At 51.5% G+C, this 27,423-nt stretch overlaps 1 protein-coding gene across 1 annotated transcript in view; it reads right to left on the reverse strand.

Annotated features, from left to right (window-relative positions):
• Positions 1–8,144: 8,144 nt before the first annotated feature.
• LOXHD1 (lipoxygenase homology domains 1) overlaps positions 8,145–27,423 on the reverse strand; it is a 155,868-nt gene continuing 136,589 nt past the window's right edge. Inside the window, exons 37-40 of the mRNA XM_002918122.1 lie at positions 21,394–21,564; positions 15,469–15,601; positions 13,936–14,094; positions 8,145–8,625 (exon numbers count right to left, since the gene is read on the reverse strand). Coding sequence (XP_002918168.1) covers positions 8,145–8,625; positions 13,936–14,094; positions 15,469–15,601; positions 21,394–21,564 — 944 coding nt within the window. The remainder of the gene's footprint in view (positions 8,626–13,935; positions 14,095–15,468; positions 15,602–21,393; positions 21,565–27,423) is intronic.

The following is a 27,423-nucleotide window of genomic DNA, read 5'->3' on the forward strand; positions in this document are numbered from 1 at the left end:
TCTGTTGTGCTGTGCAACATTTTGCTACATAGACTATTTTATAGCAGAAAGCTAGAAGAATATTTATTATGAATATTAAAGCAATAGTGCATCAATGAAAAGGCGGAGACATTAGGAATTGTGTAAATGCTTAGATTCACTTTTGGTGGATTTTTTGTACTTTATTTATAACTAATAAAAATGAACTGCATTGCTAACTACACCTCACTTGTGCGGGGTGCTTATTTCTATGCACACCCAGGACGCCAGCCTGGAGAGAGCCTGAGACCTGCCTTTGTCTAAGGAAGAAATACCATCCACCTTCTCCCCACCCATTTTCCTCACTGTCTGTCCCTGTTTCCCTTCTCCCTCTCTTCCTCTCCCTCCTCCTCCCCTCCTCTCCCTCTCCCTCTCCCCTCCTTCTTCCTCCCTCCCTCCCCTCTTCTTCTCCTCTCCCTCTCCCCCCTCTCCTCCCCCTCCCTCCCCCTCTCCTCNACTCTCCTCTCCTCCTTCCTCCTTCCTCCTTCCCCTCTCCTCCTTTCCTCCTACCTCTTCCTCCCCCTCCCCCTCTCCTCTCCTCCTCCCTCCCTTCCTTCTCCTCCTCCCTTCCTCCCCTCTCCTCCTGCTTTCTCTCTTATCTAACATTCCTTTTTTTTTTAACCTCTTTATCTCTCAAAAAATCTGTTCAATGCCATGGACCTAATTAACTTGTTTCCTAAACTTCAGTTTGTGAATCTTAAAGGAGAAAGTTCTGATTTTTGATCAATTTTCAAATGTAACCTTTTGCCTTTTGAACTAGAGGGCTCCTCAGCCTCTCTGTAAGGGAGAAGGAGTTTGCGTTCTAACAGTAGGCATGGATTTCTGATTTCTTTGTTAGAGCCCAAGATACCCTCCCCGCGTGTCTCAATGTGTGGATGAGTGAACTGAAAGGTGACTTTCTTTCATCACCTGAAAACAGAACCCATATTAATAAGCCTTTTCTTTTAAGTAATAGACTTCACTTTTTAGAGCAGTTTTGGGTTTACAGAACAATGAGCAGAAAGTACAGAGCGCTCCCGTGCTCTCTCGCCCAGGTCCCCTGTTAGTAACACCTCTCCTCAGCGGGGTCCATTTGTTACAACTGATGGGCCAATATTGAGACATTATTATTGACTAAAATCCCTAGTTTACAGTAGGGTAATGAAGGGTCAAATCCCTCGTTGTTGTGCAAGCACGATGATCCAAAATGCTTTCTGTAGCCTTGCACATAGTTCCATCCGTGTCTCTTGATCCAAGAACCAGGGCTCTCTCTGTAGGGCTGGCCTCACCACTCACCAGGAGCTGGTGTGGGGACAGGGGAGAGAGGTTCCCTTCCCTGGTCCAGTGCACTATAAAAATGGGGATGGCAGACTAGGCTCCTTCCAGTTTTTGAATTCACCAGGTTTCTATTTACAGACCCTGCGTTCCTCCATTATCCCTGTTTAGCCTCTGTTTATACCCCAGTGGAGGTGACCCTGGGAGGACTGGCCTGGGCTAGTTTTGGGCTGGGGGGATGGGGCTGGGGCAGTAGTTCTCTTTCCAGGAATTTCATGCCCCCCCAACAATGGGCCAATGTACACCCTCCTTAATCCCCTCTACCTCGCTTCCCCCCACCTTGCTGAGGCCGCACCTGGGAGGAAACAGATTTCTCAGAGAACATCTAGGCTCACACTCCGCACAGGCCCGTGAGTCCCAGTCACCATGAAGGTCCCCCGGGAGGTTACGTTAAGGGAGAAGAGTCTCTATGTTAGGCAGTGTTCTCCCGAGAAACAGAGCAGTAGGAAGTATATTCAAAAGATTTGTTGAGGGGGCGCCTGTGTGGCACAGCGGTTAAGCGTCTGCCTTCGGCTCAGGGCGTGATCCCGGCGTTATGGGATTGAGCCCCACATCAGGCTCCTCTGCTATGAGCCTGCTTCTTCCTCTCCCTCTCCCCCTGCTTGTGTTCCCTCTCGCTGGCTGTCTCTATCTCTATCAAATAAATAATAAAATCTTTAAAAAAAAAAAAAAGATTTGTTGAGAAGAATTGGCTTGCGTGACTGGAAGCTGAGGCCCAGCCCCTGTTCGCAGGGGCTGGAGGTGCAGGAAAGCTGGAGGAATCTCAGTAGGAAGGCCTGAGCCCCAGCAGGGCCCACAGCGAGAATTCTGGTCCCAGGGCAGGAGAAGATCTGGGGCTGCTCAAGCAGGTGGGCAGGAAAGGCACAGAGTCTCCCTTTCTCTGCTTTTTGTTCCATCCAGGGCCGTCTTCTTTCTTTTCTTTCTCTTTCTTTCTTTCTTTTTTTTTTTTTTAAGATTTTATTTATTTATTTGACAGAGAGAGAGAGACAGCCAGCAAGAGAGGGAACACAGGCAGGGGGAGAGGGAGAGGAAGAAGCAGGCTCCTAGGGAGGAGCCTGATGCAGGGCTCGATCCCAGGAATCCAGGATGACGCCCTGAGCCGAAGGCAGACGCTTAACGACTGAGCCACCCAGGCACCCAGTACTTTCTAAGTCAAATACTAACCTCATCTGGAAACCCTTAGGGGCACATCCTCAGTGACGTTTAATCTGGGGACCCCGTGACCAGCCCAAGGAACCATCCCGTTATCCTCCCGTCACCCCCAGGCTGTTGGCTGTCTCCCAGCTGGTGCTCTCCTCCCTCCACCCCCTGACTGGCAGCCAGCACTCAGCGGCACCTGCCATGAGCCTCTCCCTTCTGGTGGCCTTCCTCCTGCTTTGCCCTAGCACGCCTGCTCCCTGGGGGAACCCCCACTGCTCCTGGGAAGTAGAAAACAAGAAAGTTCTCTTGCCTGGGGAATTCCTTCTTCCCATTCCCCTTGACCTCAGCGACATGCCCTAGGAGCAGCCTTAAGCCCAGCAAATAACAGGTGCGGCCCCACACCTGCCCTACCAGGCATTCTGTCTCAGAACCACCCGGTGGTCCCCACCCCCAGCCCGAGCAGCTGTTCTTTCATCCCTTTCACGGATCCAGCTTCCATCCAGCGTTTCTTTTGAGGAAAGCCTTGCCCTTGGGTTCGGCACCTGCTAGCTGTATGACTTCGGGCAAATTACTTAAACTCTCTGTGCTTCAGTTTTGTCATCTATTAAATGGGATCATAACAGCATCTGCCTCATACGTCTTTATGAGGTTTAATGAGCTAATACATGTAAAGTGCTTACCGTGTGTCTGGTACCTAGTATGCGCTACATAAATATTAGCTGTGATGGTGATGGTGATGATGGTGATGGTTTAAAGAAAATCCTTGCCTTCCATAGTCTTTTCCTTGGTCCTCTTGTTCTCTCCTCCCTCTCCATTTCCTAGAGAGTTTTCCAGGCCCCATCAATGTTTCCTCTTCCACTCTGGCCACCCCAGCCATGTCAGCCACCACCAATGGCCAATTCAGTAGGAGGGGGTCACTGAGAACTCAAAACCAAGACTTCTGGAATCACCGCTCTATAACCGGCTTTCCTCATTCAGTTGGAGATTCTAGAAGAAAAGCCACACTGAGGTCGCTAGGCCAGAAGCACAGAACTCCTCTTCCGTCCAGCTCATAAGCAATACCACCTCCCTCACCATCTGGGTGCCCCTATCCAAACCGCCCTATTAAGTTTAGGGTGAAAAGGCTTTTTCCTCCCTTACTCTCCAGGCCCATCTGTCCAAGACCTTCTTTCTCATAGGCACTCTTTACTCCCTTTGTCCAAAGCTGAGGCTCCCCCAGCTGTTCCCCGAAGCCGCTTACCTTGCCCTCGAGGGGCATTGGGGCGCCTGCCAGTGGCTGATGCTTGGTGCCATGCTCTGCCAGGGGACTGGGCCCGAGGGGTACCCGTTCAGGATGCACGCACAGCACCAGGGGTCCTCAGCACGTGGGGCACCCACAGGACTTCCGACCTCACCTAGCTGGACCCCACCTACTCAGAATTCAGAAGGCATGTAACTGAACTGGGCCGAGTTTACTTTTATCAAAATCTTGGAAGAAAAATGTTGTTCAGCCAAAGAGCGGAAGAAATAAAATTGGAAGGTTTTTGTTTAACCTACTTAAGAGCAGAAGTGTTTTTCAGACTTTGGTGCAACAGTTTGTACGTGAATAGCTTGTGCTAACTGCAAGTGAGTCTGATCTTTTCTGTGGTGCGGACCCCCTGGGGAGGTTTATTTGGAAATACTTTGTTAGCAGTTACTCGAAAGCAATACAATTAAGGTTCTCTTCAAATATTCCTTAAAGTAGGTTTGTCTCTAAACCAGGAGAGGAAAGATGAAGCGGATAGGAAACCTTGTCACTCAAGAAGCCATCCTTATAAGGAAGAAGTTCCGAACGCAGCGATCTGCGGGTGGGGGGGGGAATCTGGGGAGGGAATGAGCGGCTCTGGCGAGGACCCAGGCGCGGAAGGGAGGTTCTGGGGGAGGAAGAGACAGTTCCTTCCTTTGTTTCCTTCACGCCGCGCCCCAGTGAGGGGCTGTGTCTTGGCTGGAGGAGGAATGGCGCCCAGCACCACTTGCCTGTCGCCAGCTGCCCAACCATGACCCGGGCTCTGTTGGCAGCAGGGCCTCAGGGGAGCCGGGCTCAGGAGGGACCAGCCCAAGAGGAAGGGTCTGTTCACCCTCGCCCTGACTGGCTGCTGGGTCTCAGCCTCGGAGTTTGGACTGCTGGGGTAGAGGGCTTTGCCCGCTGCTACGGGGAATACCTTCCTGCTTGGGGCCTGGACTGCGGGCGGCCAGGGGGAGGCGAGGGAGGTGCCCTGGGAGCGGCATTTAAGCGGCCTCACTCTCAGCTGCGGCCCTGCCTTTGCAGGGGACTGAGGTTGAGCGCCCCCTTACGTTTCGCACCCTGGGCTTCTTGCTAGCTTCCCCCTAACCCCAGCCTTGCTTTCTGCTCTCTCAGAGGGGGATTCCTGACTCAAAAGGCAGAGCATCCTCAGGGTGTCCCTCCTTCCTTCCTGAGGCTGAGGGCAGCAGGCGGGTGAGGGCCCAGTGCCCTTCTCCCCAGCCACCTCGGAGGCCGTGCCCCCCACCCTTGCCTCTAGCCTCTGCACGAACTGGTGGAGGAAGGAGGCCTGCAGGGCCCCAAATGATAGGACTTGCTGAGGGTCCCAACACTCCCTCAGGCCAGGGGCTGCCCCAAGAAGCAGGGCTGTGGAGACAGGACCTGACAGGTACTGAATTCTGCAAGCCCTGGGGGCTCTGGGCCTAGCCCCCTCCCCACCACCGGAGGCCTCTCCCTCCCCTCTCCCTCCACTTCCTACACAGAGTGTGAAGGACCACAGATGGCCTGGTTCAAGCCCAGCTCTGCCCCTAGGGGCTCCTGGGCGAGTCAGAGGCTGGCTGGGGTACTGAGTTCCCGCTCCTACAAAGCTGGGAGGGTAGACTAGCACGGGGCCTGGTAACACGGTGGGGCGTGGGAGGGTGACTGGAGACCTCATGCAGACAGCGGGGACAGCCTCAGCAGGGGCACAGCAGGAGGACAGTGCATGGGGCATTGCTGGAGGAGGACCTGCTGCACGTGGAGCTGTGGGCCTCTTGCCCGTGATGGGGCCCAGAACTTGGGGAACCAGGCTGGGGGGAAGTGCACCTGAATGAGCCAAAGGTGTGACCCTTGTTTGTGGGGACTTCACAGCAGTTTCATCGGGTCTTGACAAGTCCTTTGTGAGGACAGCAGAGGATACAGGGCAGGTAAGGGATGGAAAGAATATGGACTAAGGTCACGGGGTGTGTCGTCGAACTAGGCCTGCCCTCTCTGGGTAAGAGTAGGCCGACACTGGACCTTCAGCAGCATGATGACAACACGGCTGTCCCCCTACCAGCTTAGGTGGATCAACAAGACAAAGGACGCCACATTCCGCAGCGACTGCGCGAAGTGCTTGCCAGGTGGGTGGCGGAAACCGGTTTTCTGCTTCGAGCTGACCATCTTTCTCCAGCTTCAGACACAGTGGAGAGGCTGAGGAGGAGGCCATGGCTAGGGGGACAGGACCTCAGAAATGGCTCTTGGTGGCGTGGGAGTGCCCCCTTCCTCTGGCTGCCCTCCTGGCCCGGTGCTGGGGACTGGGCTGCCTGGGAGGGGACGAGTACCATCTCAACTGAAGGCCTAGTGTCCCGCCCCATCCGTAGAGATCCTGGGTTGAGGGATGGGCTGGCGGGTCACTGACGGCACAGGTCAGTGTCTGAACTCCCAGAGCTCGTCAGAGCAAAGGCTGCCCCAGGACCTCCTATACGGTGTCTTAGGTCCTAAAAAGAAGACAGATTGGAGAGCTGAAGGGATGGAGAAAGAACTCCCATAGGCATCCTTCCTTTCTTTCCTTCCCCAAGGGATGGGAAGCCGGGGTCAGCAAGAGGGGAGCAGGAGTGAGTGTGAGGTAGGGAGGAAGAGCAGGGACTGTCCCCCTCCCCCAGCTGTGCACACACGCACGCACACGCATGTACACGCACGCGCACTCCCCCTTCACGGCTGGTCCCCTGTGAGAGGACTGAGTTGGGGGATGGGATAAGACAAGTTCTAAGTGTGACTTTGGCCTTCATGTGGGAGCCGGACATCTCAACTGCAGAACCAATGGGCTTCCTGACGTCAAGTGGTGGTTGTGCTTTTGTGACCTAAGAGAGTTCAGAAGAGCTTCGAGCCTTGGTTATGTGTTCGTCCGGGGATAGGCGTGGGGAGAACCAGTTCCAATAAAGCTGTTTCGTGGTTACCTCTCCCCCACCTCCACCCCGGCTCTCCTGAGTCCTGCTTGGTGGACGTGATGGACATGCTGCCCCTTCAGTGCGGGCACTGAATTCAGACTGCCCGCAGATGAACTCAGTTCGTCCTCCTGACGACCCATGTGGTAGCTGTCATTGTTCTCCCTATTGGACAGGTGCGGAAGCGGAGACCCCGGGAGACGGAAAAATGTGTCTAAGCTCTCCCCAGCTCTCTGGCTGGAGCAGGGGCGCGAGCCCAGGCAGGCTGCCTCAGGGCCAGCGCTCGCCACCTCAGCCTTTCACCAAGGGTCTCCGGGAACTCCTGGAACTCGCTTCAGACCCATGAAGGCTCGCTAAGGGGTCATAGCTGTCTGGGCTACAGGACACAGGGTGACAGGGTGGGGCCTTGGAAACCCTGGTGCAGGGCACCCTCCTAGAGGAAGACTGCCTTCCGACTCAGTCCTGCTTCTGCAGGAAAATCAGAAGCCAGATGCTGAGTTCGCAGCCCTCTTGCTGCACATTGCAGATCCCTTTGTGACTGTCCATCAGGGAGTGTGTGTGTGTGTGTGTGTGTGTGTGTGTGTGTGTGTGTGTGGTTCTCCCGCTGCCTCTCCATCAAGGTCAGAGTCCCTCCAGGGCACAGACCGCACCTTCATATTGTTCCCCTGAGCTCTCAGCAGACATCGCCCGTGGGGAGCCAGGGGAGCCACGGGTGATGGTGATGGTGGGAACTCACCCCGCATCCCCTCCTCCTGGCCCAGCCCGAGTGCACCAGTGACCAGGCTTTTCCAGGTCCTGCCCACCCCCCCACCAGCTTCTGTTCAGTTCTCTGGGTCTCCCCTGTGTTCTCACAGGCTAGGCTAACCAGTGGGCCCCTGGCAGGTGTTCTCCACGAATGATGGAAAGAGTCATGTACCTTTTCACAGGCTCGTAAGTCCCCCCAGGGCTAAAACACTTCCTCCTGATGTTTTTCTCCATTTGCCACTGGATGTATTGAAACTGGGGAAAAGCTGCTTTTCTTAGTGAGCAGACTCCAGGATGAGTTCTTTGTGGGGTGTGGTCGGGAATAATTTAATTAGCCCAGCTTTTTTGGGAAAAACGTGTTAATTAGTTTTCGCTTAAAATACACCCTCTCGATGGCCTCTTCTTCCCCACTTCCGTCCCCTGGGTGAAGCCCCAGTTTCCCAACCATGCTGGGCAGCAAGTCTCAGCCTGGCCACTGCTGTTTCTGGAGAGGGAAATGCAGAAAGTCATTTTGGTGCAGCCATGGATGATGACACGTGCTGACTGATTCCTGTCTGTCCGGGAGACAGGGGAGGGACAGGACCCCGCAAGTAGTCACCCGCGGTGGCCTCCGGAGAACCATGAAGTCCTGGGCCCCGTGTCACATACGCCACCCTTCTGGTCCCCAGTCCCAGCTCCCGGAGGCACTGGGAAAGGACTGCTGAGACGCCAAGGTGGAGGCCAGGGGCATCTCCGCGAAGGGGTGGGAGGGAGAGCCTCCGCCCTCAGACAGAAGGGAAGAGGTCTCTCCAGGTGAGCCCGTCCCCCCGCTTCTTGTCCAGCCACCTGCCGCAGTTGAAGATGGTGGCCACGCCGGTGCTGGTGTTGGTGACTTCCACCTTGTCCACCAGCCAGCCCGAGTAGTAGCCGCTGCTGTCGTGTTCCACGCGTACCTTGCGCAGCTCGCCCAGCTCCAGCGTCTCCAGGAAGAAGCGGTCGGTGCTGCCCCGCTCGAAGAGGTTGCGCATTTTCTGCTTCAGCTCCCGCTTGCCCGTGTCCCCATTGGCCCCGAAGATGGTCACGAAGACATTGGCGTCGGTGCCTGCCCCTGGCTCATAGCCCGTCGTCACAATGACCTCGTACTTGACCGGCACCAGGCTCTGGACCTTGCTGGCAAAGCTCTCCGTCGTCTTGGTGACCTCGAATACCTTGAAGTACTTCCTCTTCCTCTTGAGCGGGATGAGGCAGTCACAATTGAAGAAGTACCTACGGGGGAGGGAGGAGGCTTAGTGGACACCAGCTGAGGCTCACACCTGCCCCCTGGGCCCCTGGTTCATAAATGATCCCTTCCCCAGGTGGCAGAATATTGGGGCTGCAAATGCCTGCATTAAAATAGGAGGATGGAGTCTTGCTCGTCTTAACATTCACAGCGAGTGGCTTCTCTATCCTTCCAGGTGCTCCTTGATTCTCCTTTTACCCCTCCCCCTCTATACTCCATGTCCAATTCACCAGCAAATCCCACTGACTCCATCTTTAAAATAGGTTGATGTTTAAAAACATCAACTTACAAAGGTCTGCAAGACCCTATGTGATTACACCCTCTGCCCGGGGTTTGCCTTTCTGATCGGGCATCTGGCCTCCTCCAAGCTCACTCCACACCAACCATGCTGGTCCCCTTGCTCTTTCAAACGGACTGATGGCTATTTCTACCCACTACTGTCACCTTCAGAGACAGCTGCAGGATCCAGAGTGACAATCCCAGGCAAAGCCAAGCGGAAATGTCACTGGGGAACATGGGCTCCCAAATCCCTTGCACTGGGCTGAGTTGAACTATGTGGTGTGTGTGTGTGCGTGTGTGTGCATGCATGTGCTCGTGGTCTAGACTGAAAGGGGTAAGAGAAAGTCCTTACTGAAGAAGCCACCATAAGCTAAAACAAATCAAGGGACAAGAGAAATGGTCTTGGGCCAAAAAGTCCCCTCTCTACCCCCAGCCCCCACAACCCCAATTTTAGTCTCTGGGCAATGGTAGTGAGCCCAATAATTAGTTACAAAGGAGGAAGTCAGAGGGCACGGTGGGAAAATGCTGCACGGGGTGCAAGGGGGTCTGGGGCCTGCCCTAGCCCTGCCACCTCCCATCCATGTGACCTTGGACAAGCCACGTCCCCTACCAGGACCTTGGCTTTCCCGTTGGCAATGCTAGAGGTTTGAATTGAACAACTGCTATGGTTTCTTCCCACTCCCAACTGCTAATATTTTAACAGCTTTGGAAATAAGCCCTCCTGGCACTGACTGATGACGTCAGGAAGGCAGTCCTGACAGGTTGTGCCCAGTGGTGCAAAATCAGACCCCTTTTAGATGAAAATCCATGACTGCAAAAAGAGCTTGCTTTTCTGCGTGCTTCCTAAATGCCAGGGCTTTGCAATCTTGCGTCTCATCAGTTCCCACAACAGCCCTGAGCTGTAGGCATCATCCTCCCATTTCACAGAGGGGAAACCAAGTCTTGGAGAAGAGAAGTCACTACCAAGGTGAGCCAGAGCCGGGCCCGCAGCCAGCCTGCCTAGCCACGGGAGGAGCCAGCCCCTGGAGGACGCGGGCAGGAGACCCTTATTCTGCTTCAAGATCTCTCTTCCCCCAGTTACCACTTGATAAATGTGGATTGTTGTTACATACCACACTTTTTCTTTGTTTAGACATTCTTTAAAAATGTATTTCTTTATGCAAATTCTCACTGATATACATAATTCTATATAAATGTACAAATCACGTGATCACATGAGTGTTTTTCTAAATGCACTCTTTTTCTTCTCCTTTCTGCTTGGCTCTCTCTCCTTTTTCCCTCCTTCCTTTCCACTTCAACAACCCACCTTTACCTCAGATAACCCATGTAACAGTTGCGGGTGTATCTTGCCAAATTTCCTTCCATTTCACCCCACCCTGCACAGACCCACATAGACACAGACATATGCGGGACGTCAGTGTTCTCTTTACAAAATGGCATCATATAATATGTGTTTTCCCATATCTTGCTTTTCCTGGGAATTGCTCCAAGTCATCTGGTACATATTTAATTCATTATTTTTAATGACTGAAAAACACTCCCTGGTACAGCTATAAGGAAAAGATTTCTAATAGATATAATTATAAGATCACCAAAATGTGGGATCCTAGGGCTTTGTGGAGTTAAGAATCTAGATGTGGAAGGGGGCGCCTGGGTGGCACAGTGGTTAAGCGTCTGCCTTCGGCTCAGGGCGTGATCCCGGCGTTATGGGATCGAGCCCCACATCAGGCTCCTCTGCTATGAGCCTGCTTCTTCCTCTCCCACTCCCCCTGCTTGTGTTCCCTCTCTCGCTGGCTGTCTCTATCTCTGTCAAATAAATAAATAAAATCNAATCTTTAATAAAAAAAAAGAAGAATTTAGATGTGGAAGGACACATTCCAGGGTTTTCCTGCTAGAAATGAGGATAGGGTCATCAGAAAGAGTAAAGGCAAAAGCAAAGAATAGCGGATGAAAAGAAATTAAATATGTTTGAAAAACTTGTAAATATGATCACAGTTCCATGAACAGTGTGTTTGTGAGATATTAGTCAAGTGTCAGAGAGAGTGGAGTCACCTGATACTCACAGTGGCCATCTCTGACGGGTAGGGCTTTAAGGAGGTGTTACTTTCTTTTATAGGCTTTTTGTATTATTTGAATTTTATAATGACTATGTATTTTTTAAGGATTTATTTACTTATTTATTTTAAAGATTTTATCTATCTGAGAGTGAGCATGAGCGGGGAGGGTGGTAGAGGGAGAGGGAGAAACAGACTCCACACTGAGCAGGGAGCCGGCACAGGGCTCAACCCTGGGACCCTGGGACCAGGACCTGGGCTGAAGGCAGACGCTTAACCAACTGAGCCACCCAGGCCCCCCAAATATTTATTTATTTGCGAGAGAGAGAGTAAGGTGGGGGAGGAGCAGAGGGAGAGGGAGAGAATCTCAAGCAGACTCTGTGCTGTGCTTGGAGCCCAACACAGGGCTCAATCCCATGATCTGAGATCATGACCTGAGCTGAAACCAAGAGTCTGACATTCAACTGACTGCACCACCCAGGCCCCCGATACGATCATTGTGTCTTATGTATGAGATTGAGATAAAACAGTAAAGTTATTTTTGATTAAAAAAAGAGGAAAGAAAAGCCCCTGTGTGTGTCTTTGCACCGAAATGCTGAGGATCTTAGTGGTGGAGGAGACCTGGTTGGGAGGTATTGCCCATTGCAGAGAAGGGGTCATAACTGGAAGCGGCTGAAAGACGAAAATTTGAGATTAGTGTGTTTATAGGAGATTGAGATGAAATTCTTCTGTCATTCACAGAAGTCCAGCTACTACGGTTAACATGGTGGTTGGGAGGAACTGTGGGTGCAGACACCATCCCTCAGGGGCCACAGGCTTGAGACCTGCACAGGCGGGCGGGCTGGAGTACGACCCGTGTGAGCCCCTGCCATCCTTCCCCCAGCACCAGACTCTGGGGCACGTGCAGCTCTCTTCCCAGAAGGGGAGAGCGAGCACAGGGAAGTGAGGGTTACTGCCTGAGGCCACATGGCTGACCAGGCAACAGCTCTAGTATCCGGGGACTGGACTCCCTGCACCCCCTTTCCCACTGGGAAGATCCCCCACCCCCCACCCCAGGGACATCCCTTCCTCCCCCTCCAGCCCTGGTGACATGATGACAAAAGGCCACACTCTTGAGGGTGTAGGAATGGGGGCTTCTTTCCACCGGAAGAGAAATCCTGCAACCCGGCCCCAGGACTATGGGGTAGGAAGTTCATGGGCTGAGTTTGGGTTTCCCCTCCCTTCTGAGACTGAAAGGTGCTGGGCGGTGCTGAGATTTTGGGCTCACTCTCTTTCTCACAGCTGACATTGTCGGTTTAAAGCTAACACGAGTGGGGATGATTTCATTTGCTTATTGCGCTGTATTATATTGTCTTGTCTTGTCGGTTTATTTCAGGGGTTCGCCGAGGTGTGGTGTCAGCAGCCAGACTCCATGTGGTTGGGAGGCGGTACCGGGGGGCAGGAGGGGCTTAGCCCCGGCCCTGGCTTGCTGGGTGAGTTGGTAACGCCTCTGGGCCTTCTGGGTCCCCCTCAACTCCGCATCAGTGTTGCTCCAAGCAGCCCCACCCAGAACTCTGGCAGGATTTATTGCAACTGCTGGTTTTTCTCTAAAAGATCAGTGGATGACACCGTAGCCTGCAAGGGACTGAACTGTATCCCACCTTCAAATTCACATGTTGCAGCCCTAACCCCCAGCGTGGTGGCGTTGGGATGGCATTTGGGAAGTGATTAGGTTTAGATGAGGTCATGAGGGTGGGGCCCCTTGATGGGAATAGCACCCTTATAAGAAGAGGAGGAGACACCTGCGCTCTCTCCCTCTCACTCTCTCTCTCTGCCATGACGACACAGCAAGCTGGGAAGAGAGGCCTCATCCGGACCCAGCCATGCTGGCACCCTGACCTCCCACTTCCAGCCTCCCAAATAGTGAGAAAAGATGTCTGCTATTTGAGCCACCCGGTCTCTGGTCTTTGGGTATGGCAGCCTGAGCTGGTTAAGACAGAAGCTTGGAAGTCAGACCCCTTTCCTTTCCTGGTGACTCCCCAAAGCGGAAGCTTGGTCGGAGCCAATACCAGGATGCCGGCCTGCTGCCGGGGGTGGGGAGCGCAGACAGACATGGCCTTGATGGCCACTGAGCCTGCACCTGGCTGCTGCTTCTGTCTGTTCACTGTGCAGGCATGGCCGTGGGCAGGGCCAGCTCCGGGGGCGGGGGGCGGCCGCCGTTCTGCGGGGCGGGGGCCAGGGTTGGCAGCAAGCAGCCTGGCCCTGTGAGTTGTGCACCTCGCCTGTCACTCACTCCCCGGGCCTAGCCTCCAGAAGGCAAGAGCTGCCCCTGGCATCCCCTTCCTCCCCTCCTGGCGCCTTCAGGGCCTCGGGCTCTTTCTGGCATCCAATGTGGTAACCAAGTGGTTTTAATTAGAAAAACGGATGGCTGTGGACTGTTACCCAGGTAACTGAAACCCTTAATCCTCCAGAAATGCCCTGGAGGGTGGGGGTGGGAGGGATGCAAAGCTCCTTATCCAGAGTTCAGGGGCAGGTGGGCCATGGGACGACTCCAGCTGGTCTCTGGTCCACACTATGCTCACCAGGACGGCAGGGCTTTCACTGTGACTGCGGAAGCAGCCGGCTTCAAAGCTGTATTTCTTTGTCATTCACAGGGATGGGAGGGGTAGGGAGGGGAAGCGTCGCTGCCTGGCGTGGTTGGGCTTACTCAGTGTTTTTCCAAGGAAGCGTCCCTGGATTAAAAGGCTGGAGCATCCAAGCTCATCTGCTCTAGTCCCCGCCTCTGAGGGGGGGCGGCCTATGGCTCAGAAACCTCCAGAACAGTACAGCTGCCACTTCCCTTCCTGCCTTGCATGTTTCCTGAATGAGGTGGCCTCAAAGGGGACAGCTCCCTGGGCCCTGGTGCCATGCCCATGCTCTAGCCCCTGCCCATCCTTGCAGAGGAAGCAGCACTTCCGGGGGGAGGGGCAGAGGCCCAGTACATACACGTTGCCGTACTCCATCTCCGTGATGGTAATGGTCTTGACGTGCCAGACCAGCTCTCTCTTGGGGATGAACCGGTCCTCCCTGGCGAGGTGGCCCACACAGAGGGAGGCAATGTCCCCCAGGTAGACGCTGTCAAACTCAAACGTGTCTGTGGTCCCCCTGCAGGACACAGAGGTATGACCCATAAGAGCTGCCCGAGCCCACTGAAGGAGGTGAGCATTTACGGAGTGCCTACTGCATTCCAGGCATGGATCTGAGGAGCAGGGATGGAATGGCAACCACAACCTGACGTCAGGCCTGAGTTCTTTGAGGGGTTCCGCCTAGTTTTGGAACAAGACAACCACAGCCATTAACAAGCCCTGCTTGGTCCAGTGAGCACCAGTGAGTGGTAGCATCATGAGGCCCATAGAGCTGGGGGGTGGGGAGAGAGAGGCCCTGGGCCCCGGGTGTTGGGCTGGGGAGGGTGGTGGTGTTCAGAGAGCAGAGCCAGGGAGGAAGGCTAGAGGCCCCCAGGGGAAACTGACTTGGCGCAGTCATGGGACGGGGACTGCCGGCAAGGAGGCACAGGCATCACGGCGGGGGGAGGGGGATTACTGGCTTGGCTGCAGCCGGGGTTCAGCCAGGTAAGCGGCAAGGGGAGAGGTGGGGTGCGGCCCATCTGTGGGGCCCGTGAGTGCCAGTCTAAGGAGCTCAGACTTCGTCCTGATGCACAGGGAGTTCGTATGGAAGGTATAGTGGGTCATGGGACGGGGAGACTTCTGTCAGCAGATCTGGGGGGTGCGGGGAGGTGAAGTGGGCATCTGGGCAGTTCAGGGCGGGCTCTGGTGTGGAGAGCAGGGGAGACTCTCCGGGTGAGCCTGCCAATCAGGAATGGTGAGAAACCCAAGTCTGATTTTCCTATAAAGCATCTTAGAGGCTCTCTCCTCCCTTCCTCCTTCGAAGTAGAACTTAGTTCTAGGCTGTCTCACATGATGATTTTCTTGCAAACTCATGGCTGAATGTTTTCCTTTTCAACTAGACCGTTTGCTCCTGGTCTGCACTGACTTGGAGGAGGTCTGCAGGGCTGCGGGGTCCTGCTGCAAAGTGGGCTCTCTTTAATGAGTTAATTATTATTTTTTGCTGTAGCTTTCCATTAACTTTTAAAAACTGAAATACATTTGACAGAAGACTGTGTAAATTTAAGGTGTACAACTTGTTAATTTAGCATAGTTATATATGATAGTATGACTGCCATTGTGGCAATAATTAGCACCTCTAGCATGTTGCAGAATTAGGCTTTCTTTTTAGTGGTTGGAATAATTAAATTCTCATGTAGTGGCCTCTCTTTGAGTGACAATCTCCTCCTTTCCCTTTTATAAGGGAAACTCCTCCATCCTGACGAGTTTGCACGGGGTTGGCACACAGTAGGTGATCCATAGTGCAGTTTAGGCCCATCTGTATACTTATGGCGCCCACCAAGGGGGTTTGTTTTGGGGGTTCCTCTCTTACCCACCACACCCACCATCACTCCCCTGTGGAAACCCCTCTTCCTACTTCCTAAAGGCCCTCTGTCGGGAAGAATTTTCCACGAGAAACTCTTTGGATCGGTTCTTCCTGCCTTCGAGGATGAGCCAGACGTTCTCCCTGGTTTCGCCTCCGTTGCCCGTTTCTATGACGATCTCGTAGGCTGCAGTGGAGAAGGTGGGAGAGGGTCAGCTGGGGGAAGCAACCCCCACTCGCGGCTTCCAGGTCCCCCATCTGATCTTAGACCATAGCCCGGGGGCAGGTGGAAGTCTCCACAAGGAGGCACTACAATGAGAACCTGCCCCCTCGGGGGCTCCTGGAAGCATCTCTTTCAGTTATAGAGCAAGTGCTTTGGCAGGTGACCGTGGCAGTGGCTGGGAGCGAAGCACCAGGAAGCAGCAGGTGGGGATGAGTTTTGGGAGAGGTGCTGGAGCCTGGCTCTCAGGGATGGACAGCCCCCCCAAGATGCAAAATGGAGATCACGTGCAGAGAGAGGGAGGAGAGGGGAAAGGGACAGGGAAGCCCTGGCAGGCCAGACTCCGGGAGAGCCTTGAAGTTCGTGCACAAGTGTCAGGTCCTGCCTGGTCTCGGTTCTCACTCTGGTGTCTGCCCTCCTCCCTGGCACTGCCCTCAAGCACGTCTGCATTCATTCAGCAACATTTGTTATGTGGGTGCCAAGTGTCAGGATATGGTTAGATTCTGGGGGACACTAGAACTCCCTCTGTAGCCCCAGACGCACTCTGACTACCACCCCCAGACAGAATGTGCTAACCTTGCAACCTTACAACAAAGGTCTGAAGGAGCTCAGGGCGAGAGGAAAAATCAGCTGCTTGTTACCTCTCCAACCCCATCTTCTCGTATTTTCTCCCTTGCTCCCTCCATGCACTCTGCCTCCCTGCTGTCCCTGGAGCCCTGGGGCGTGCCCTCGTTCCCTGCGCTGCAGTGCTACCCCCCTTGCTCTCTTCACCCACACGGGCTTGGCTCAGCTTTCACCTCATCCTTGCTCATGGAGGTCAGCCCCAACCCCTCAATTAAGATTGCACCCTCACTGCCCCCAGCACTCCTGGCCAGTCTTCAGGTGCTCCATATTTTTCTCTTCTCTTTATCACCTGTTACCTTGTAACATGCAATGTAGTTTGCTTATTATTTTACTTTTACTGAACTCCCCCTTCCACCTGAATGTAAGCTCCATGAGGGTGGGGGGGGTCCTTCATTTTGCTCACTGATACATCCCAAGTGCCTAGAACAGTGCCTGGCACACAAGCACTCAATACATATTTGATGAGCAAATGAATGGATCTTTGGGCCACAGGAAGCCTCAGGAAGGAGGCAGCATTCAAGCCTGAGCTCCAAGAACAGCGATGAGGACCAGCGGCAGAAAATGAAAGGAGGTTCTAGGTAGAGGGAGGAGCACAAGCAAAGACTTAGGGCGTGAGCAGGGCTGTGAGTTCAGGTGAGCCAGCTCCCGCTCCCCAGGAAGCAGGCCAGAGGTGGAGCTGTCCAGAGTGTCCCCTGTGCATGTGGTTCTTGCAGCAGTAAAGGAATCATTGAGGGTCTGGGATTCTGGATTCAAAGCACAGCTCTGTTTCTGCACCTTTCTCCCAGAGATGTGATACAGACAATGGAGAGAAGGCATGGCTGCGCCTGCAGCTCAGTGTAACGCTAGCACTTCTGTTCTTGTGACTTCTCTCAAGGAGAGTGTCTGCTGCTGAGACATGTGGGATGAATCTGGACAAAGAGGCAGGTAGCCAATGATAGGGGAGGAGAGCCACAGAGAGCACATAACCCCTGAAGGAGGTGAAGCTCTGTGGGTCTGTACAAATTCTAGCCCAGGACACTGAGGACCTGTGATGGCTGAGCCATTGTCAGGTCCCACTGCCATTCTGCTTTCCCTACAGAGGGTGGGGTGAGTTCTGCACACCCAACACATGGGAGCTCCAAGTGGATCCTGGGCTTTGTTGAGGAAATGGTTTGTTGGCACCTAGGGGAGGAGGCAGGGGAGCTAGGAACCTACAGGCTCACTAGGTGAACTCAAGTCAGAGATTCAAGAACCAATGCAGATGGAGTGCAAATGGACCATGATACTTCCCTGTTGGTCCCAAGGTAAGGTAGCAAAGTAAGGTGTGTCAGCAAGAACATTTAATAAAATTAGGAACAAATGTTGCCAATGGCATCTGTGGTCTTTTGAGGGGAAGCTTCAATGAACATAGTTCACCCTGTCCTCTTCCCCGGTCTTTCATCAATGGCTTGATAAAAATGTGGAAAGTGTGACTCTCAACTTTGTGTATATGTTGCTGGGGGGAAATGGACAGAGGAGCATCAGGGACCTGAAGGATTGGGGCAGGTGGGAATGGTGAGCCCAGGCTCGTGGGGACCAGTGTAAGGTCACCCTCGAGGCCAGCACACCCACAGGGCAAGCCTGGCTGGAGAAAGGAGCTCAGCAGCCACAACGTGAGTCACCAGCACAAAGGGGCCACCGGCAAAGCCACCATGGGCTCTGGCGGCATGAGTAGGGTTCAAGTGGCAGGATAGGAGAGGGGAGAGCAACCACCCTGGAAATCTTGCTCTTGGGCATGGCATCTGCAGAAGAAGATGAGCAAGAAATGTGGGATATCCCATCATGTGAGCAGGTGCTGAATAAACAGGTGTTTGTCCCGAAGCAGGAACTGCAGGGGCACGTGATGCTGGGGAGTGCCAGGAGGAGGACAGGGGGATCCTGGAACTTGCTGTTCCAGATCACCTTTTCCACCTCGCAGTGTCAGGAGGATGGACTCCTGCTCTGTGGGTCAGATGGCCAGTCAGAATCTTCCCTTGGGAGACACTCTCTTCCCTTCCACTGAGACTGTTAAGTAGAAGGCTGTGGGGTTGGGGCTACCAGCGACCGTCTTCCCACAATGTAGAGAAAGAAGCAGAGCTGAGAGGAAATGGGGGACAGAGAGGTACTGAAATGACTGGAGCCTCTGGAGACAACCAAGTCGAAGCCAGCTCCACCTGAGACTTCCAAGTTCTGGGAAACAACACGTTCCCTCTTTGCTGGAGCCAGCTTAGATATGGGGTTCAGGCACAAACAACCAAGGGTGCTGACCACTCTTGAAATTTTCTGTTTGATTCCACTGGGACTCCCAAAGATGAGAGCTTTGAGAACTTGAGTACGAAGATGGATTTTCTAACAGAGCTGCCTGGTGAAGTAGTGAGTCCTCCAACCCCAGGGAGTTGGTCCTCAAACTGGACTCTATCTGGCCTGGAAATGTTGTAGATAAGGCTGACTGAGCAGCCCTAAAAGGTGTCAAGGGAGGGCGAACAGGCAGGAGAAGGGCTGTAAAGAGGGGGGACTGCTCCTGCTGGTGGATGTCCCCGTGAGAGATCCTCCAAGGTGTGTGTGTGTGTATGCGTGTGCATACATGTGCACACGCGAGCACGTAATCCTACCGTTCAGCCCTTACTCTGGGTTAATTGCAACAGAATCTGGGAGTAGGACCCAGATGTCATTGTTATTTAAAGGCTGCCGGTGGCTTTCAGCTTTGCTGCGCACTGGAATCATCTGCAGAGACAGGTGCTCGCAGAGGGCTGGCAGCAGCTTCTGGAACTGCTAACAGGAGTTAGAGGTGAAGGCAGAGAACAGGGGCTAAGCCAAGTGACCCATCTGGAGACCAGCCAAGCCCAATAAGGACGAGACCGCCTGCAGCAGGGCAGTGAGTCCTGGTCTAGGAATCAGGTCACCTGGGTCCTACCAGCTGTGAATGGGCCTTAGATGTGTCACTTTACCTTTTTGGGTTTTTGTTTTCCTTACCCGTGGTATAGAGGTGTGAATTTGCTCCCTCTCTAGCTCATGGGGGGGGGGAGTGGAGCTGTGAAGACCTAGCGAGAACAGAAGTGCAGAGTGCTTTCCACACGTGAAGCTCTGTTCGGTACTGAGAGGGTGTTTGTTCTCACAAGCTGAGTCCTCAGAAACGCCCTGGGGTCATAGACACTTGAGAGTCAGTGCCACCAGGGCAGGGTCTTGGTTTTGTCCGTGGGTGTGTCCCAGACCTCAGAAGAGGCTGCGGCCCTTGGCAGGTGCTCAGTACATCTTTGCCAAATGGTTAAATAAAGGGAGCTGAGGACTGGGATGTCTGGTTCCAGCTGTGTCCAACGTTCTCCCCAGGGTGACCGTCCATCTGAGGACACAGGTAAGGTCATCTGTTCCCCTGTGGACACCTAGAGGGCGCCACTCTGCCCTCTGCTGCCTCTAGGGAAAGACAGATCACCCCGGCCAGCTCCTGGGCTCCACGCCCCTGCTGTCCCATCTCCAGCCTGTAACATCCTTCCGGAACTAAGGCGGGTGCCGCCTCCCCTCCACGATCTCCCTGCCAACCCAGCCCCCGCAGGTCTTAGCAGCGTTTGGCAGGAAATCTGCAGAGACTCAGTGATTATGCTCTGAGCCGCACAAATCTCTCCTCTCCTGAACGCCAACAGACCGAGGAGCCTCTATCGCTCCTCTTGGCACGTTTGTAAGGGGCTTAAGCATTCCTATTGCATAAGGGGCTTACGCTTCTCCCTCTCACAAGATAGGAGGCTCTAAGAGAAAGGGCCGCCTCTTCTTCCATTTGCTGAGCACTAACTGCACACTTAGCAAGTCCCAAAACCTACAGAACTGCAGAAGGCTGCAAACGTGGATGACTCTGCCCCTGACCTCTGGGAGCTCCTAGTTGTATAGGGAGACTAACCACGTGCAAGTGCTGATACAAATAAACTGGAGGTCACAAAGCAGGGTGCACCAATCACAGGATCTATAATGAAGCTGGGCACCCGGTAATTCCACCCTGTGAATTAGGGAGGAATCCTTTCACGGTAAACCTGACAAAGGGGTGCTTGGCCCCTCCTTTGCATGTTCCCTGGGACACAGTGCTCACTATCTCTCAGAGCAGTTAATTTCATGATTGGGTAGTTTGGATAGTGTGGCCAACATGAGAGGGTGTCTTTCTACCAGAGATCCATGTTTCCCTTCCGTGGTATACAGTTTTTCCACTGGAGGGGCTGTCCAGCCAGGGACTACATTTCCCAGGTGCCCTTGCATCTAGGTGGAGCCAAGTGATTCGTTCTCACCAATAGAAAGTGAGTCAATTTGTGAAGAAGGTAGGGGAGCATGCCTTCTCCATGTTCTTTTCCCTTTTGCAAGAACTGTGGGAGCCATATGTTGAAAATGGCAGAGACACAGATCAAAAGAGCTTGGGTCGCCGAATCACAGTGTGGAAGGTCTCCTGACAATAGCCACACTAGATGGTTTATTACATGAGTGAGAAATGCATTTTGGTTTGTTAAGCCATTGAGATTTGGGGGTTCACCTCTTAATGCAGTTAGATTACCTTGAAAACTGAGGTTAAAAATTCTTTCTTTATACCTTTGATAAGACTTCTTCGAATCTGTTGAACCCAGACATTGGCATCTGTATTAAAGAAACACCTTCCTAGTCCTGGGATGGCCATCCACTTCAGGGATCAATTACTTTTTCCCCTTTAAGTACCCCCTGAGGAAGGATCAAAGAAAGTGGCTGCTGGAGATGCTGGCTCCCCCTACACATTCTGTTTCCAGAAGTCTTGATTTGTCAGCTGTTGCCACAGGCACCAATTGTATGCCCGTGATATAAAAAATAAACCAGAGACAGAGCTTCCCACCAAAGTGCCCAGCCCAGCCCTCAGGGCAGGGTGAGCTTGTCCCCAGTGGTTTTCCGGCCACCCTGTGATTGGGGCCATGATATGGGACCAAGGTCTCGGCTGTTCCAAGTTCACCAATAATATTTAGGGTGTTTATTTCTGTACCTTCCCCAAATTCTTTCCTGCATTGGACATCTGATTCCCCTCTGCTTATAACGGTCTCCACTTCAGATTTACCGACACCATCCCCCACCCCCTCCTGAGCTACCTCTCATTTAACTCTGAAGACTCAGCCCACAAGTCACACCTGCCCCCCACGTACTGGTCTCCTCCAGCTCATCACGGATCTCGTTGTTGGCACAGGCCAAGTCACGGAGCGTCTGTCTGTCTCCCTCACTCCTGGAGAGCCAGCAGTTACACTGGAAGCGGAAGGTCTCATCGCGCGAGTTGTCCTTCACGTCGATATAGCTCAGGTGCCAGCCAGGAAAGAGCCCTGTGGAAAAGACAGCGTGGGGACTGGGAGCTGAACGTGCTGCCCCGCTTTCAGCTTTTTGCTGCCCCCCCCTGCCCCAGCCCACTGGCTGTGCGGCCCCACGCAAGTTCTCTTTCCTCTCTGGGCCTGGCTTTCCTTGTTGATGAAACGAAGAGGTGGGTTAGATGGGTCTCTGGGGGCTCCTCTAGCCCAGAGCATGTCATTCTCTTTGCAAAATCCTTAGCCTGGGGTTCATGAGCCCTCAGAGGATCTGTGTATGGTCACGAAGCAGTCTAAGGGCCCAGAGAAATTGTGCTGTAATTACCCATTTCACCAGGGGTAGGGCTCATAGCTTCCATCAGATTCACAATGGGGACCACTGATTTTTGGGAATTCACACAGCTGAAGGATGAATCCTGTTACCTCTTGACACCACTATGCACCTGACTCATGCCCATTACCCTTCCAGCATCAGTTGAGGCATCACCTCCTCCGGGAAGCCTTCCCTAGCATCCCCTGATTGCCCAGTAGGCTTGTATTTGGCATCCCTGCACCTGTCTTGGCCACACCCTGAGTACCCTGTGTCACCATTGTTTACATGTGTCTCCTCCCCAGACCATGAGCTTTTGGGGGCAGGGTTCAGGTCTTATTTGTTTCTGTTTCCCTAATGCCTCGCATACTGACCGTCACGCAGTAGCTGCTCAGTGAATGCCGGACGTGTATGTTATGACTTTGAGGACCTTGGCTGTTCGGCAGTCATACAAGGGATTCAAAGCTGCTCTTTCTTCAGGGTATATGTTAAAACTGAAAGGTCTTGGCCTACTATTGAACATATAGCTACTTCTGTTGTAACTGGCAGGGCCTCCCTCAGAAGTGCTCCCCCCAGATCATAGCTATCAAGTGTGAATCTCTGCATTTACTGTGGAGCTGTGTCATGTTTGCACCCCTTACTGATTCAGTTACTCTCCGCCCTTCAAAGTCCCCGACAACTCTGAATGCCAAAGCGCCCGTCACATGTGCGGGGAATCCAGTTGTGTAACAGGTTATGGTGATGATACTTGCTGCTCATAAATTGTCCACAAGGCAACCTGTCAAGGAAGGCACGTATACGCGCTCATGTCTTGCCCTACCATGTCCCCTGGGTGTGTGGGGGCCGTCCCATGTCCCCACCAAAAAGCCATTCTCTAGGATCGGACACTACCCTCAGCAACACCTGTCGACCCTGCTGCTGGTCTCAAGGGTCTTATAAGCACAAAGACACACAAAAGATGGACACAGACTTCTGGTCCCTCAGACTTCCGGGGGTGGGGGGTAGACGTGGAGATTCCCGGGCAGGGCATACATACTAGCAGCCCTAGGATAGCTTAATTCTGGTTTAAAAAGCACTTCACATATTTTTTAAACATAGATCTTTACTCAAGTAGAAACCCATGAGTGCTAAAACAATTATGTTAAAATTTAAAACACTTCTGTGGAGTTAAACAGTGGTGAGTAATTTCATAAATAAACTTAAAAAGAATCTCAGTAATATTTTTATTCTTCCACATTGGGGCCAGTTCTGACTGTAAGATTATAAACTGGCTGCTTTCTGAGATGGTCCCTGATAATGTCATGAAACTGATTCGATGGCGTAATAATCCCTGGTGTGTTCAGCCTGGAAATGAGGAAGAGGAAACCTACTGGAGCAGCCCTTACAGGCTTCCAGAGCGGACCTGAGAACGAGAGAGGCAAGTAAAAAGGAAGGCAGAGAGAGAAATGTTGGGTCTCTTGGAAGTGGTGTGTGTGTGTGTGTGTGCAGAGAGAGAGAGAGAGAGAGATGGAGTCTGCTACCCAGGCCTTACTCAAATCAACTATAAAATCATCTCTCAAGTAGGAGCCAGGCATCAATGGTCTTTACAGCTGCCCTGTGATTTCATGTGTAGTCAAGGCTGAGAATGAGGACCTCCACTGCAATCACCTGGGCCCCCCTTCCTGGAGATTCTGTTTGAGTGGGTTTGCAGTGAGGTCCATCAATTGCCATCTCCAACTAGTTCCTAGGTCATGCTGATGCTGCTGGTCCCAGAGCCACACCTTGAGAATCACTGGCTTAATGATCTCTCCTGACTCCAGGATGATGGTCTTTCTATGACATCATGACAAAATGATCAATGGGAATCAATGGGAATTATAAGTGTGAGAGTGTGTGCGTGAGTGTTAGTGGAGAAGGATGACATTAATCGGAGAGGTGGGTCATCCCAAGATCATTTCTGTTGCCAGAACATACTATTCACCCTGCTTCAAACCCAAGTAGATTTCACTCCTGAATTACTCCCTGGACTCCAGGCAGGGTGGTGACAGTGAGATGAGGGGAAGGGTGGATTCTGGGCTGGCTTTTACTTTAGCCACAGACAATTCAGTGCTGTAATGTAGGGGTGAAGACAACCAAAGAAGGAATGGGCCTGGGTTGCCCTGGTGCATGGTTGCTTCTCTTCCCACCCTTTCTCCCTTTCCCCTGTCCTCTGAAACCATGGTAGTGTCTCACCCATCCCCAATTCTCTTTTCAAGTAGGAGTTCTGAGAACCAAATAAACAAAACACACTCCTTCCATAGTAAATAGCAGGCTAAACTCAACTCCTTTAGATGAAAGAAACGTGTCCTCAGCTCTTTTCTCATTGCTAACTTAGTTGCTTGTTTTGGAAACATTTGATGTGATTGATAGGGATCTACCACAACTACCTCTACTAACAACCTATCAGACATGTAGCTGGAAACAGGAAGCTCTGGACTGGCTGATGTCACATGGTTGGCTTTTACTGGTAAAGACAAATCCATAGTTACAGCTTGGCTAATGGTGTGGCCAACACTAGTCTGATGGTGGAGACCCTGCCTGACCCTGTGCACCAACAGGCATCCACCTGAAACCTATCATTAGAGAGTCTGTTTCTTTACAAAGTCTCCTCTTAAAAATTTATTTATTTGAGAGAGAGAGCTTGCACAAGAGAGAGCATGAGCAGGGGAAGGAGCAAGAGGAAGAGGGAGAAGCAGACTCCCCGCTGAGCAGGGATCATGACCTGAGCTGAAGGCAGAGGCTTAACCTTAACCGACAAAGCCACCCAGATGCCCCCAAAGTCTCCTCTTTAAACTTACACTTTATTTTTTTTTTTACACAAAGATAGTTATCCCACACTGCTGGACACCATACCTTTCCACTCACAACCAATCCATATTAGAGCATATCTGTCTCATTCTCTTTCATAGTTGTATGGCTTTCCTAGCCATGCACACACTAGAAATTATCTAAGCACACTCTACCTTGTGGACAGATAATTAGTCGTTCTCCAGAATTTTACTCCTATACTTGATGCTAATAGTTATCATCCTTCCACATATATCATAGTGATCTTTTTAAATCATAGATTCAATTCTGTGGTAAAAAGGTTCTTCAGGGGGCACCTGGGTGGCTCAGTCAATTAAGCATCTGTGTTCGGATCAGGTCATAATCCCAGGGTCCTGGGATCGAGCCCTGCAGCAGGCTCCCTGCTCAGTGGGGAGTCTGCTTCTCCCTCTCCTTCTGCTTCTCCCCCCAACAGTTCTCTCTCACTCTCTCTCAAATAAATAAATAAAATCTTTAAAAAAAGTTTTTTTTATTTCCCCAGAGTTTTCATCAGAGAAAGCAAGAGAGCAAGATGAATTAGAAAATAAATTTGGTATGTTATAATTTGTTCAGTATTATAAATGCTATGCAGGTAATTGGAATTAAGGGGAAGAATAAATCATTTACCTTGATTTTCTTCTCTGGACTATATCTCATGGTAATCATGGGAGCACTTTATTAACAAAAGAATTGTAGCTAATAAGTGGATAAGAAAGGATAATTAGAAAATCGCCATTTGTAATCCTAATTGATTGTCACTGGTTGAAGCCGTTAGATGAACAGTTACTGGGGGTGGGGTCGGGGTAACCAGGCTGACAGTCCCTGGATCCACTATTCAATGTGAATGTCAGGAAGAGTAGGATTGCTGTGAGGTAATGTGAAGTACACGGTTCCTATTTTAAAGAAGCCCTGATGTCACCTATAGAGTATTCTTGCCAAAGGAAGTTGAACCTGAATCCAAGCACTCCTTTAGGGCTGCCTTTCAGATTGTAGGAAATACAGGGAATCGAGAGGCAAAGGCACTACAATAAGCAGACAGACAGATCCAGAATGCAGACATTCTATAGATCATTGGGCCCAGTCCCTTCCAAAGTCAATGGCATAACAAAACAAAAAGAGTAGGCATGCTCTGTGTTTGAAGAGACTGAAGGGAGATGGCAGCTAAATGTAGAGCGTGGACCTTGTTTGCAGCCAGATTCAAGCAAACCCAAAAGTACAAAGGCATTTTTTATGTTAAGGAAATTTGCATATGGAGTGGAAATGGATGGCATAGGAAATCATTGTTAAGTGTGATAGTGGCATTATGTTTCACTTAAAAATGTCCATTTTGAAAAGGGAAACATACTAAATATGTTTGGGTTGAAATAATGAAGTTAGGGTTTGGTTTTATATCATCTAGCAACCAAAAAGAAATTCAGAAAGAAAAGAAGAAGTGAAAACGGGAAAGCAGGCATGACAAATCATAATGGTTGAATCTATGTGACGGGTATGGGGAGGTTCATTATACCATTTCCCTCACTTTTGTGCATCCTTAAAATTTTTCATAAAAAAATTACTGGATAAACAAAGATGGAAAGGTAGATTCAAGGAAAGAGACAATTGCCATGCTATTAAGGTAACTAAACGTTTGTAACTTAACTTATGTGGCATCACCGCTTTTTTTGTGGAAAGCTCTCAAACGAAATATTTTTGTCCTCATAAATTGCTATGCAAGGGAAGCATAATGTAGCTTGAATATTTTTAAACTAAATATGAAAAAATGTGGCATAGAGAGAGAGCTTAAGGACATATTTAGCTGTCTTGGCTTATATTAACATTTAAGCTTCCATCTATGGAGGAGAAAGTTACTATAAAGAGGAAGCTAGGCAGAGAACCTGGACTTCCTTGTACCTCTCCTGACCCTCGTATCCCTGCCACCTGGGTTCAGTGAGGATACAGACATCTTCCTTTCCCTGCTTTCAGATCCAGAGTCTGGCTGGAGGGGAGGAGGCCCACTCCTCTGCCTGGAAAGGAAAGAGGATAACATTGGTGCCCCAGGGTTTCTTTAAGGCCAGGAGCCCTTATGGGACCAAGGCAATCAGATGGTCTTGAGTTATCCAAGGGAGGCATCAGGCTCTTTGAAGAGCAATGGCCCATAGTGGCTGGAACTGTATGGAGCTGTCCATGGTGCTGAGCTGCCTCCCTTTTCTTTTGACAGCGAGGGGATACAAAATGATTGGCTGTCAAATTTTTGTATAGAAGAAAAATGCATCAAGAAAAATGAGAAAGTCTAGTTATGTGCATAGTCAGTGTTGGGGGCAAGGTGGGGAAGCCGGTATTAGTGGACCTAGTCATGACCCTGAGATTCATGGCCAGGACTTAGGTTTTGAAAGTATTAAGGCATGGGAAAAACTCTGATTCCAGAGAAATGTAGGTTTCCTGTGACTGACGCATGGAAAAAATCAGGAATGGATCTGAGAGGGTGAAACGTGGCTATAAATAAATTCCATTAAAACTATATTAAGTCCCTACTATAGTACAGGCAATGTGATAGGCATTAGGGAAAGAGCAATGAACAAGACAACGGTGTAGTTAGGAACTGAGCTTGATTTCTTAAATTTGTCTAGAAACACAGGACATTTTCTAACTGATGGAAGTGTCAAAATGGTGGCAATCAACAGTTTTCAGTTGCCTGCCACCCTGGGGTAGAAGGGTCAACATGCTGCCAGGGGGATGGTGGAAAGGTGAGGTCTGCTATCCCCACCACC

The sequence above is a fragment of the Ailuropoda melanoleuca genome, chromosome 14 (genome assembly GCF_002007445.2).
Source record: "Ailuropoda melanoleuca isolate Jingjing chromosome 14, ASM200744v2, whole genome shotgun sequence".
Classification (NCBI taxonomy): Eukaryota; Metazoa; Chordata; class Mammalia; order Carnivora; family Ursidae; genus Ailuropoda; species Ailuropoda melanoleuca.